General features: G+C 41.0%; 1 protein-coding gene across 2 annotated transcripts in view; it reads left to right on the top strand.

Moving 5' to 3' along the window:
* Window positions 1-14,033, top strand: part of filip1l (filamin A interacting protein 1-like) — a 63,962-nt gene that overhangs the window by 23,285 nt on the left and 26,644 nt on the right. For both annotated transcript variants that reach the window (XM_056370941.1, XM_056370942.1), the window contains exons 3-4: window positions 340-513; window positions 618-796. In XM_056370941.1, the coding sequence (XP_056226916.1) occupies window positions 340-513; window positions 618-796 (353 nt within the window). The remainder of the gene's footprint in view (window positions 1-339; window positions 514-617; window positions 797-14,033) is intronic.

Raw genomic sequence — 14,033 nt, 5'->3', positions numbered from 1 at the left:
CTTACTCAAATGGGATATCTTCAATAAACTGTTCGATAGTTTTCCATCACTCTGTCTTTTTTGCAGTAGATTTGGTCATACCTTTGGATTTGCAGAAGTACCTCCTTGGGAGCACATACCCCTGGTTGAGAGCCACTTCTGCACAGTAATAAATGGTGAAGTGAATAAAAAGAAAATTGCACCTTCCTGAGGCAAATCTTGATAGTATGTAAAGAAGTCTGATGGAGAGAATTACTTGCTGCCACCTGGATCTATTTTTCAACCCAGTGGAGGTTTTCAAACTGACAATTTACAGTTCACAAATTTGAGTCTAACTAAATTCTCTCTCTCATACTGCAGGCCAGAGATGAGGTGATCACCGTGCTGAGGGCAGAGAAAATCGACCTGGCCCTGCTGGAGGCCAAATATGGTTTTGTCACACCACAGAAGGTCCTACAGGCTCTGCAGAGAGACACCATCCAGGGCAAGTCTGACGACCTCCAGGAGGACATTTATGAGAAGCCCATGGTCGAGGTAACGCCAAACCTTTAGCCTAAAATACCCTCAATGCATGTGACTGACTAACACAGCAGTCCAAATGTGACAGAGGGTTTGGTTTCTCTGTCCTCCATCCACAGCTGGATAAGTTAGTGGAGAAGCAGAGGGAGACACACCGGCGGATGCTGGAGCAGCTGTTGATGGTGGAACAGTCGCACAAACAGGCCCTGTACAAGCTGGAGGACGAGAAGAGGAACCACGGAGAGTTCATGAAGAAAAGCGACGAGTTCACCAACCTGCTGGAGCAGGAGCGCGAGAGGTCAGTGTATGTGTGAAAACGAGAGCTCAGGCGGTCACTGAGGAAAGATGCCAGGCTTCCATTACAAGAAAAAACATAATCACAATCGTTACTTCAGCCCTGCGGTGTGTAAATGTATTTGTGTTGGTTCCTGGGAGAGAATTGGTGACATATGATTTGAAAGCAATTATGGAAAATCTCATTTTGGTTGGAGGGGAGAACTGACACTTTCTAGACTCTAATGTCTAATTTAAATGCTAATTTTGGATGCCCTTCTGCTACATTAAAAGAAAATTGCATCTGCCAACATCCTGTTGCTTATAAGACAGAGTCAATGAGCTCTGGAAATTAGGGTGTCAATGAGTATTAGGCTGTTGATTCCAGTTTTTCAAAGCTGTATTTGCCTCCTAACCCAAACAGCTTTTACATCAGACGTAAATAGTAAAAGTAACAGAACTACAACAGACCAACCACAGTGACGTGCACTGCATGCTCCATTAAGAGCCGAGAGGCAGAACAGTAAAAGCACAACTACGTCAAGTGACATTCAAGTGACAACACCGCACGCTTTAAAGTCCACACATGAATTCAGCCGCTAAGTACAGTATCAAACTGAACCCAAAAATGACAGCTGATGCAGCTTTCTTATTTTAGCACGATCTGTCATCTCTAATTGCCTCACTGTCCCTGCGGTGGGGGTGTCTTTATGAGTCAATGTCAGCATGTTCTTCAGAGTTAGAGGGCCTCTTGAGCCATGTCAGCAGACGGAGTGGAAGTAGTGCGATCAAATTTTTCTCTTTTCCCATGACCTTGTGTTGTGCAGGATAAGAATAGTGGCCACGGAATAATGCTGAGACTTGAGTGCCTTGCTCAAGAGTAGTTTGTCAGCTAGTAAAAGAACGGGCCAACTCTGCCACCCAGCGCTGCCAGCTTCTACGTGTCTTAATAAACCTATGTAATGTTAGCATTAAATCAAAGTGTTCATCAGGATTACGTGGGAAAATCCACCCTAAGGAATTCCATTATTGTTTTTCCCATGACCGAGAGTAGGTCCTTTACTTTTATTATCACCCTTTATTGAACCACTCTGCACAAACCTGGAGCAACCCAAGAGTTTTTTCTGGAGATGATCCAGTGACCGAGAGTCGGAGGCAAGACTTTGTCGACAGATAATTTAGGTCTGAGCTTAAATACACAAGTAAGCTTTACATTTACAGCTCTGCTTTATGGTAGCACTGCGGATATTTGAAGTGAAAAACCATATCCCTGGAAAACTATCATATAGCTACAATAAGTCTGCATTTCAGTGCCAGTGAAAGTCAGAGGCAGCAGCTAATAATGAAGGACACTTGATGATCAGGTGTTTCATAATGTGCTATTACGTGGTAATTCTCTGAAATGTCCATATTCATAAAAATTTATTACCACTGCTTGAATTTTGAACTGCTTGCACTTTTCATTACTCTGTCCTGTCCACTGACCTAAGACCACAAACTGCTTTTTAGCCATGCTAGCAACATTTACTGTATAGCATTTAGCTCAAAGCATTGCTGCGCATGGCTGTGGCCCCCTTTCTGTACTACAACAGGAATCCTGAACACTTATACTATCACGTACTATGAAATATAACCATGCATGATTCATTTAGGAGCCCTGATAACAGACTAAAGCCTGCTGCGTCTCTTCATGCAGCAAATTGCACACACATCTCATCACAGCTGTAATTCCATCTGTGTCATGTTATGAGGCATTATACTGTAAATGTGCCGGATTATGAGACATTACAACCATTTTAGATTACTGTACAGGCATGTTGCAGACGTCTTAACGCCCCCAATGTTGAAACCGTGATCCATAAAACGCTGTAATGCGAGATGAACCTGTGTTGAATTATTTGGAAGTGCTGTTTAACATTGCCAGCCGAGACAGAGGCCTGAGGTGGAAACACGTCCCACTGATTTCTTCTGTAAATGTCACATAGAGAGCATTACTGGGCAGTGCTCTGTTTACTGTTTCCTCAGCAATATCACATATCACACACTCACACACCCACACACACCCAGAGGGTATGTGCACTAACCCAGGAACTCAACTACAACACACACAGACACTCACGTCCATAAAAACACACACACACACACACACACACACACACACACACACACACACACACACACACGTGCACCCTCAGCAATTAATTTCATAAAAAGGACACACAGCTGGAGGTCGGCCCCCTGACCTATTTGGGACAATCACATCATAGCACTTTAGCCGTAGCAGAGTGTTTGAGTTGGACCAGAGGCCTGTGTGACGACGGTCTGCGCTTTGTCACCGAGCATGTCAGGAAGAACAGGCTGCCATGAAAAATAGGCCTACGTCCAGGGTCGAGCTAATTACCGCGTGAGAAAAGGCCAAATATTTATACGACTGAGAGGAGAACAAAAAAAAAAAAAAAAAAAAACTAGCCCAATGGCTCTGAGAAGCATCAATCACACTGCATGTTCAACGAGATGCCAGATTACCATGGAAATAGTTGATGAGGGTGTATTTTTTCAGTCTTGGTTTCGCCGGTGGACTTCAGCGTCAGTGCGTGTACATAGCAGCGAGTAAAAATGTGTGGGGTGGTGTTCAACATCTGCTGTTGTCATCTGTCCTCAGTGGCTGGACGCAGCCTTGTTTATGTAGCTGAGAGCTCTGTTACAGTCGTGGATGTGAGCGAGTGTGAAGTTATTAGGTAAACGTGTGTGTTCGGAGGTGTCCTCTTACCTCATTCCCTCCCTGAGTTGTTTGTCCAGAGAATCCTCATATGAGACATTATATTTTTCAGTGACACCACACAGATAATTATGAGTTATACTATATGGAGCTGCTGTAAATGTACATGTGCGGGCTCAGCTCCTTTTGGGTTCATAGATGAGGAACAACACAGTGTCCATATCTTAAACTGAACAATAAGTGTCACACCCTGGTTGTAAAGATCATGTAAAAGTAGTTTTTGCTGGATATCTATTATAACTTTGTCAACAGCAACATCTTGTACAGACCTGAGTGTCAGGCAAGCTGATTGGTCTATAGATTATGTGTGGGACTATTTCTTGGCTGGATGCAGTGGCTTCCTGTGAGGTTGTCAGGAACCAGCTGACACTTCAGGAACTCACTGCACCCGGCCAAAAATAACACATAGTCTGTGTTAAGTTTTAACACTTAACATACAAACTGTGCAAGTTAAGGTGTTAATTATTTAGATTTTTATTTAGTTGTGCTGCTAGGAGGATTTTGTTCCCAGGTCTCAACCAACACTGTTGTGAGTAAAGTACTGATAGACTCAAATAAACCAGAGTTATCCAGCAGTCAATAAAAGTGGGGATGTACTCTGTACTGTTAAAACATCCGGTGCTGATCACAGGAAAGTTTTAACAAGAGACAGAGAAGATATATTTCTGTCATATAACAGTCCACTGACCGTCTAAAGATGTTGAGGTAGACGTGTCATCGAGACTGCCTCAAGCAGGGAGAAACAGAGAATCCCTGAGGAGCTTGAGTAAACGACATTTTAGTCCTTTGCCCAAGAACAAAACCCAGAGTTTGTTCAGCAGCTTCCGTTCTGTTCTGCACTGTTTCCAAAACATTATTACAGAGGGCTAGAAAAACGGCAAACTCCAAAAAGTTTCGACTTCTAAGAGAAAAGCCACTTATCACTTGTTTGAGGAGAGCTGAAACAGCTCTCTGTGTTTTGAGAGCGGCTTCACATGTACGGTAAGAGAGGCACCACGTTGCAACCAGGCCTGACTCTCGTTAATCCGTTGTTGTGTGATGCATGTTAGCTGAATGTAATCATTTCCATTTACTGGGCCCTGGAAAGCAGCAAGTAGTGATTGCATACTATAACGCGCAACGCCAGTTTCTCTCTCTCAATGCACACACACTCCTGCGCTACACGTTTATAAAGTCCTCATCTCCTGCTGCTTTTTATTATTTTGATCTTTTTTTGTAGCAGGAAGCCTCTGACTGCTGACTGACCTCCTCCCTGGAAGTCCTAAAAAGCATGGGCAGGGGGTTGGGGATGAACCTGGCTCCCCTCTGATTAATTGTCGATCGAGCAGCCGTCCGTGAGTGATGACCTCATTGCGCGCCGGGTACTGCAGGAGCAGCAGGGGTGTGAGAGCGAGAGCGGCATCCTAACCATCAACAGATGTTACTTTAAACATGACTTCAGCTCACAGATACACACACACACACACACACACACACACACACACACACACACACACACACACACACACACACACACACACACACACACACACACACTGCATACGGCCACGCCACGGCAGGCCTTTTCCCTGCCTTTGTTGTTTTGTAAGGAACTGAAGGGCAGGGAGCGAATTTTATGGCCATCTGTATCCTTTGGTTTCATGCATAGCGTAAAAAAAAAAACAAACCTAAATCCGAGCTCACATTTGGAACATACTGTTAGAATATATGATGCACTGAACCCAGTATGCAAATACGAACCACAAGTCAAACCTTACAATTCATCCGTCTATGTTTACCATTTAAAGCTACACCGGGCGACTTCACATGCTGACATCTCCAGATGACAGAAACCAGCCTGAAACACAACCTTCTGAATACCTAGGACTCTTATGACGTAATGTCATGTTTACCAAGCCAGCTGGTCTGGGATCACTTTATACCAAAGGGAAAAGAAAGGCAAAATGTCTAGTGTTACAGAGTCCAGGTTTTTGTTGGATGAAATTCTCACTTGCTGCTGTTTAGTTGGGTTTTTCATTATGTTTTTAATATTCTAATGTTTCTTTTTGTGGGTGATCAAGCGTACGTACCTGGTGCCAGAGTTTAATTTGGCAGCTACTCATCACAAACGCTCCCGCAAAATCATAAAGAGAAAAACCGCATTACTAAAGGTGAAAAGTGCTCTGAATTAGATAGTTATGACCACTGACTAAAACATACAGGTTCACATTTCATTTTCAAGTCCGTCTTAATACAAAACTCTGATTTGGAGATTCGACTGCTGTTATACAGGCTCGCTTAAAACAACACAAACTGCAACTTACACCACATGATGTTTATTTTTCTTTGACTTTTCTGTAACTTTTGCTTTATTCTTGTGAAACATTTGATCATTTCACCGATTCACGCCTTAAAGTCTTTCAAATGAGAAGAAAAATCTCTTCTCGCCGGATTGGTTGGTATCAGTATATGTTGATCCATAAATATCAATGAACTGAAGTACAAAAATGCCAAAGATATATTTGTGGTACTTTGTTTATCTTTTCGGGGAAAAATGTAAATATTAGCTGGGATATCTTTGCAGGATTTTTTAAACTCAAATATTGCTATTGCTATCAACATAAAGAATGAAGCATTAGTCCAGTTATAGTCCATAAGCCAAAATGGCTACAACTGTTTCAGCAAAAATCAAACACTGAGCAACCTGTACCAAAGTGGTAGTTAGGGCAGATTTGGACATTTTGTATTCACTGCTCGATCTGAAACTGGGTAATAAACAGTACTGCAGAAATGATCCTGACTCACACTATTTACACGTGTGCACTTCCAATGAAACTGATAATTCTGTATTCTATTAGTCACTATTCTTGCACAACGCATGTAGGCCTTTACGAGGAAGTTCAACTGTTGTGAGTTTGCAATGGAAACAAAGCTGTGTGAGGGGAAAACAGCTCGCAGACAATAAGCAAAAAGTGTGCGTGTGTAACAGTGTGTTGATGTATTTTCCTGGCACAGTAAGTGATAATCACTGTAAGCTGAGCTTTTTAATACAGATAAAAAGCACAGTAGCTGCAAACGTGACACCACATGACCTTCCTCCTGCTTTTAATGATTTGCAGGACGCGCAGTATATGTTCATGCCATCTGGTTGACTTAACTGCAGCGGTGGTGACATCACTCATGTGGATCTGATCGAGAACATTCTTCAGCGGTGCCCTCATCATCGCTGAGATGCTTATTATCCAGACCTGCCCTGTTCTTTGAAACAGAACACAGCAGTTTTGATTTTTTTTTTACGATCTGGGATTTTTGGGTTATTAATGATCACTGTTCCTGCCTCTGCAAGTTCACCTGAGAGGCAGGCTGTGAACTTTGCAGGAAAAAAAAAAAAAAAAAAAAAAAATTAGTTAGACAGTGCTTGGTACAAATGACTGCATGTTCTAGGAAGTTTTCAAGCAGCTGCTGCGCTGTATATACACATATTCCACTGCATGCATGAGCAGGATCTGTCTGCACCTATGCGTTGTTAAGATACTATCAGTACTCCTACAACTGAAATCTGTCTCATTCATCAACTGTAGCTGACATGTGATGGCTGAGCTCTTAGCGGAGGTTGTTACGTCTTTCCTGACTCCGAGGACACCTGTGTTCATCCCAAAAATGTTTCAGCCTCGTGCATATTACACATTCCTGTTCAAAGCCAGATGGAGCTTTTGATGTGATAAATGAGAACATGAGATATGCGATAACAGAAGTTATCTGGTCAGCTTTAAACTATGACATATTCTAGACCTTCTGGAAAAAAAGCATCTTGTTTATGATATGCTGGTACTGGGAAGAACACATCTGTAGAATGTTTTTTGAAGCTCCGTGTCAAACATTTCCTTTTAAGGGAGGGAAAGCTATTCCTCAAACTGACTACTGGACAGTATATGACGTTAGTCAAATATTTGCAGTTGTACTCTTTGAAGCCCCACCAGTGAGCCCCCATGTTGAGGTCAGGAATCACACAAATACGACACATTCAGCGACACCCTCTAAACACACATATGACACGCAGCCACCTCTTTGCTGTCTTTCAAAACACATTCTGCCTCGTCTCCAAATACGTCACCACATTGCTGGGCTTCATTTCCTCGAAAATCAAGAGCTAATGGGTTAAGCTTGAGAGTTCTCAGCACTTCGCTTGGTTAAACTTTATGGGATGTCTCCTAGTTTGGGCGACAAATCTACAACTAAATACTGAATTTATGGATGAATTAAATCCAGACAGAGAAGAGCAATACAGAAGGAAAGAAGACTGAGAAGACACTGCAGTACAACGATTAATGTGATGGTTGCTGATGTCTTGGTGTCATGTTTGGCCTTTATGAGTTCATAACATTGGGTTCCAAGAGCTTCGTATCATTTAGTCCTAATTTCTAAGTCATAAAAGAGGATATGAATTATTCTAATCAGTACTCAGTGGTGGAAAGTAACTAAGAGCATTTACTCCACTACTTACTTATAGGTTTGAGTAGGCTACTTCCATGTAATATTATATAAATATAAATAAATATCTCCATCTCAACCAGCCACAACATTACAATTCTACTTGCACATTATTGCATCAGTAATAAAAATCCATGATTAAAATATATAATTATATAACATTCACAAAATAAATTTTATTTCCTTATGAAGAACTGAATCTCTGATGTTGCCTGTCATTTAAAAATATCTTGTGATCAGACACAGCCATGTGATGTAAAACAGCTTCAACCTGACATCACAAGGAGTCAAAAAATAAGTTTTAGGGTATGTTAAGTTACGATAGACAAATATGGATGAGAAACTAAAAAATAGAGGCGAGTCAATACCCTGCTGCATTTGTTTTCCTGCTTGACACACCACCTTCGTTTGTGTATCTAGATGCTCGTCACTATCACTCCCACATCGTAGGAAAATCTGAGCGGCTACTGACCTAATTTGGGCTGGTCAGCCAAAACTCCCTTTTTTTGTTTTGGCCAGATAATGAACAGATTGCTCCACAGTCTCCTCAACCTTAGGCTCATTTGTCTGAATCTACTGTAACGAGGTTGATGGTATTAAGACAAGGGAACATACCCTCCTTTGCTTTCACTTAACCTTAAAAGCTGTTGAGTTGCACAACTTTATCTGTAAACTGCAGCATACTGACTTTTTCCGTAGAGTGATTTATTTGGATAATAATGTTTTGCTCAGTCGAAGATCAATTTTAAGAGTGAAGAATTATTTGCTGATAATAAAACTTGCAAATGAGATTTATTTGTGGCGTGTAGGGCTTTTTTATTATACTTTAAAGTAAAGCAGACCCTGCATTTTCCTTATTTTGTCTCAATTAATGTGGAGAAAACTGACAGGGCCTTCATGTTTTCTCAACTCTGCCCTGCATGGAGTTACACTGAAGTGTAAAAACACAGAATGTGTATGATCAGAGAGGTTAATGCCGCTTGATTCTTCTGAGATTCTGAAAATAAGTGAAGGCGCCATTTGGTGAAAGGTGAAAGAAGTGAGCTCATGCTGTAGGTTTGCGTTGTGGATCCGTGTTCTGGCCGGGAAAAAAAGGCTCAGCAGCGGACGTGGACTGGTGTGCCCTTGAGCAAAGCGTTTCCTTCTGATATAACTATAACGAACAAGCTATCAAGTGGCTTGTTTTGTCCTAGTTTACACAGTGCTGGGTGAACGAAGCAATTCCTGGTCATGCTTCCTGATTAGCGAACTGTCAGTGTTTGCTTTTGTTTTATCTCAGTCAAAAGATGAAGGTTATCTTTGAAAGCGTAGACACAAGGTGCATCAACACATTTTCCTCCAGATGCTGTGACCAGCTCCGCAGCGCAGATGTGCAGGTACCCGTCTATAGTGTTAGGAGACAGAAGCCAGTAACAAAAAACAGACACCCGTCACACACAAAAGCGTATTTTCATGTGTACACTCTCACCTTAGAGTGTGTGCGAGACTGTCAAAATATTGCTCCACTACATCTGTAAACAGGGTGGTAATTAGGCCCAGAGAGTCGTCACTGCATGGCGTAATGTGATTACATCTCCCTGACAGAATGCAGCGATTAGACCTCACCAACCACAAGGACGTAAGACTCTATTGCTTGTACTTTTCCAACCTTTTTTAGACTTTCTATAAAAGGAGAAGAATCAACCCAAAAATAGAAATTACAAGTGGTAAGCCATTTCTGTAGTTCAGGTAGTGAATTGTGTAACTTCTTTAGAGCTGCTTAACTGACGATATAGTTGCTGTTTTGTATGTGAAACAGAAATATCTATCTTTTCTATTTCAGTCTTATCGATGATTTTGTAAGACAACTTTTGAAAAAGTCAAATAAGTCTAAAAATAAGTCTGTTTCTTTACAAACTAAGGATCAATTTCTGCAAATAAACTGTAAAAAAAAAAAAGTTGTTTTTCTAATCCCTATTTATGAGACTATTTAATTTTAGAGTGTATTTTTCCTTTAGAGGGGTAAAAGCCTGACAGTGAATACCTAAGGGTTTATGTATGGGGTTGGACAAGGTTAACAGACTTAATGGCGGCGATGCAAAGTTTGTTCTTCAATCAAGTTGTGAGAAAACTGGCACCATTAGTGGCATAAAATTAAGCAGTGGGTGACGTAGTGTTTTGTAACGGTTAGATGGAACCCAAATATGAAATATAGGGTTTCCAGTAAAATATACTGGGCAGCAGTGTTATTAGAGCAGTCTGACAACCTATTTGTAAATGTCTAAGAGGGTTAAAAAAAAAAAAAGCGGAACAGAGCAGGAACAATTGAATGGTCAACTGAACAGAGCTTGACAAATGATTATGGTGACTGGGAATCTGTGGGAGTGATGTATGAGCTAATCTTCTATTTGTGAAAGGAAATAGCACCAAGGGTGGAGGGCGGGGGTCAAGTGGGAAAAATGCAACTAATGTAGAGTTAGCATGACATTTCTACGCTTGCTGTGAACCGTGCATGGCCTCTGCCGGCGCTGGAGACAGCGAATGATGGCGACACTCAAATTGCTTCAGGCAACAGAGAAAATCCAAAGAAATACATGCAAACTTGACACTGTAGAGGATACATTAACCCACCACCAAGGGCTAGTCTCTCCGATTTACCTTCTTCTCACATTTGTTCTAGCAGACACCTTCTTGAGTTACAGCTTGGCAGAACATGGCGAAGGGAAGCCATTTCTCGCTCCCGTCCTGTCAGACTGGAAGGAAGCGACAGCGAGAAACTCGCACATTACGTCCTCATAGCTGGCAGCTGCGGTGTCTAAACAATGAGCCTGTGCCTGTGCCGCCGGCCAAGTCACAGTCGAGATAGTGAGTGAAATATGGAGGGAGGAAAGCGCCTGCCTGGATCTGCCAACTCTAATGTCTCATTGTGGTGAATGGGCTCTGTGGACGTGCCCATGATGTATTGTGCAAACAGGGAAAGTGAAACAGTGTGGCTCTTCTGCACGCCACTTTGTTTTGTTTTTAGCAAAGACAAGGTTACTGCTGTTCTGTGGTGGATCATTAACATGATGGAAATGTAAGATATGATGTTTCTGTATCAGCCCCAATCTTGCATATAGGCAGTAGCACACTATATTGTAGACGTAAGCAGGTACAGAACATGGACCATATATAAGAGTTAATTATGTCAACACTATAACTTCTCCGCTGAAGCATCCATAACTCGGTCATGAATGATAACATATCATATAATATAGCTATAATAATATTTAATGATATACAGTACACACTAAGAAAACCTTATAGTGAGCTACTAAACATTTAACTGATAACATGTTTGTGCAAATCGTTCACAGGCAAGTTTAAAAACTACAAAATGAGAAAGAAAATGACTGACTAATAACTCCAGGTCCACTGTATAGAGGTTGAGAGTTGGCAGGAAGAGTAAAGAAGCATTTATGAATAACAGAAATAGTTCAAGATTTATTGAACTTATGATACATCTTTAATTAATAAATATAGTAAACAAATATACTTCATAATTGTTGTTATATTGTTTGTCATTCTTTAACTCTATACAGCAGTTACACATGCTTCAAATGAGAAGTTATAACTGTTGACAAATATGTTAATTAACATGTGTTAATGTGTTCTCTGGCACCACATGACAGTGCGTTAGAAACAAATATTCCTTGCTAATAAACACTAAGGGTTAGTATTTGACATTGGTCTGGCACACACTGAAAGCAGAACTATTATTTTTGCTGATAACTGGTCATTGATATCACTTTAAAGGCAAAATGAAGCGCACTACACCTAAATGCCACACTACAGCATGCCTTCATCATTACTTTAGAATTAGCTAGAGTAAAGTTAAAAACTGAAGAAAAAAAAAAAAGTTGTGGTAATTGCCAAAACGATTGGAGATGAGTCTACTGAGGATGTTCTTGTCAACACATCCCATGATCTCATATCCTGTTTCAGCTCGTGGGAGGAAGAGCCAGTTTAGCCAGGCCTTAGGAAACCAAACTCCTCCTGTGGGACCGCATTTGGCAATTTCGGTTATCTTTTATTTCCCCATTCTCTTACAGTATACAAATGTTTGTCTAAAACTCCTCCATCTCATTTGGAGAAGTTCGAATGTCAGTGGCGTGCAGTGTCACTCATCTTGATGAGGGACACCATGCTGTGGAAACAGAGCAGCAAATAACAGCATCCTGTCAAGCGGTAGCAGGGTTAGTGATTTATACCACAGTTGTTGCTTTCACTTTACACCACTAAGTCAAATCTGCACTCAAACTTCTATTCATTTCTATTTATCATATATACTGTTAATTTATTGGTATTTTTATGAAAAGAATTTCAGCAAGGAAATTGTCCAAAATGTTGAACTCTCCCTTTGTATTGTGGCTTTGACACAAGGTATAATCAGAAAAACTATGAGGCGTGTGTCACAAAAGGCTGCAGACCAAGCAGAGTTTTCTCCGTAGAAGTAGCTGACAAGTATAAGAAACTAGATATGTCAGGTAAATATTTTGTCATCCATCAAACAAATCCTCCTTCTCGAGTCCTTGTGTCTGCAGCCACTGTCAGGATTTTATGAGATTTGTGTAAAATTGAAAATAGCTCTTGTAACTTTCTCAGGGTGTTAGGAAGCAACTAATTTGGAGGTGGTAACTTCTAATTACAGATGTTTATAAGGAACAGGGTTCAATTTACTTTTCCTTGACGAACATGGTCAGACAGAGACCAAAAAACAAAGCTAATGTTTTTGGTTACTTGCTACTTGTGACTACAGCTCTTCCTTTACGGCGGAGGGAGTTGGATTTTCTTGTATTCAGTAATCTTACAATCTTGAACATTTATCAACTTAAAGGAATTTAAAGATGTTGGGTTTCATACATTGCAGATCCCTGTATAAGAAAATAAGAAGTGAATTTGTGGTTATTGTGGGAGAAAATCTCAAGGCTGAAAGTTTGGTCTCCAGAAGGACATGTCGAGACTGAGGTGGTCGGGTGTCAAGCTGTGATATGGAAACCAAAATTTAAAACTTTGGGGATTGACTGTTTGGCGGGGAACAATAGAGAGCTGTCAGAGGGACCACCCCGTCCCACTGCATCCTGGCCTTTGACAGGGCTCTAATGAAACCAAGAAATAGAAGCCACGGTTGGGTTTTAAATTCCCTCCTCCCAGATCCGACGCAAGGTGCTGGAGATGATTGATGAGAACGTTTTCCTGCAGGGTTATGAGACCGGAGGAAAACTGGCACTGGTCTGTTTCAGGGTTGAGATATGAGAGTAAACATTATCTTTTCCGACACACCTTTCCCCACAATAATAATTACTGTTTTCATACATATTTCAAGGAAATTAATAAAAGTTAATTATTACGTATCTGTGAGTAATGTGCGGAGAAATATCTTTTTAGAAAAGAATTTGGAAGAAATGTTCAACAGTTTAATCTTTTACAAGCCCACCAAGTCTCTGCAAAAACACTGCAGAAATGTAATTTAACTCTCAATAAGATGCATGACTTAACAGAAAACCAAATTCTGTCTTTTTATGGCAGGAGACGAGACCAGTGCCAAGCTAATTAATACTCCAGTACAAAAAGCCTGATGGCTCCTTTGGTTAATAATTTATATTCATGGGCCGCCAAGTGTGTAGTGGAATACACTGTCTGAGCTGTAGTGTCATAACAGCAAAACAAACAACATCCACCTTCCTCCGCCCTAAACTCTGAACTGCAATTTTCCTAGAAGTCGTTTCCAGAGTGAAACAGTCTTTTTGATGTGAGCCCAAAACCTCAATTACACTGTATTTTTCCAAGATTAAATTATGCAGTCAATTTAGTTTTACTCAAAAATCTCCTATCCTGACGTCGTGTTGACCTGGTGAGGAGCCGGTGAGCCATAAACGGCTGGCAGTTAGTTTGATACCCTTGTAACACTGAAGGATAAAGACATCCGGGAGATAATATTTTGATGGGGCTGCAGCAGGATTTAAGATGGCCTGCGCGCTTCACCATAAAAGAT

This window comes from Seriola aureovittata, chromosome 24 (genome assembly GCF_021018895.1).
Source record: "Seriola aureovittata isolate HTS-2021-v1 ecotype China chromosome 24, ASM2101889v1, whole genome shotgun sequence".
Lineage (NCBI taxonomy): Eukaryota > Metazoa > Chordata > Actinopteri > Carangiformes > Carangidae > Seriola > Seriola aureovittata.
This window is presented reverse-complemented; position numbering and strand designations above follow the sequence as displayed.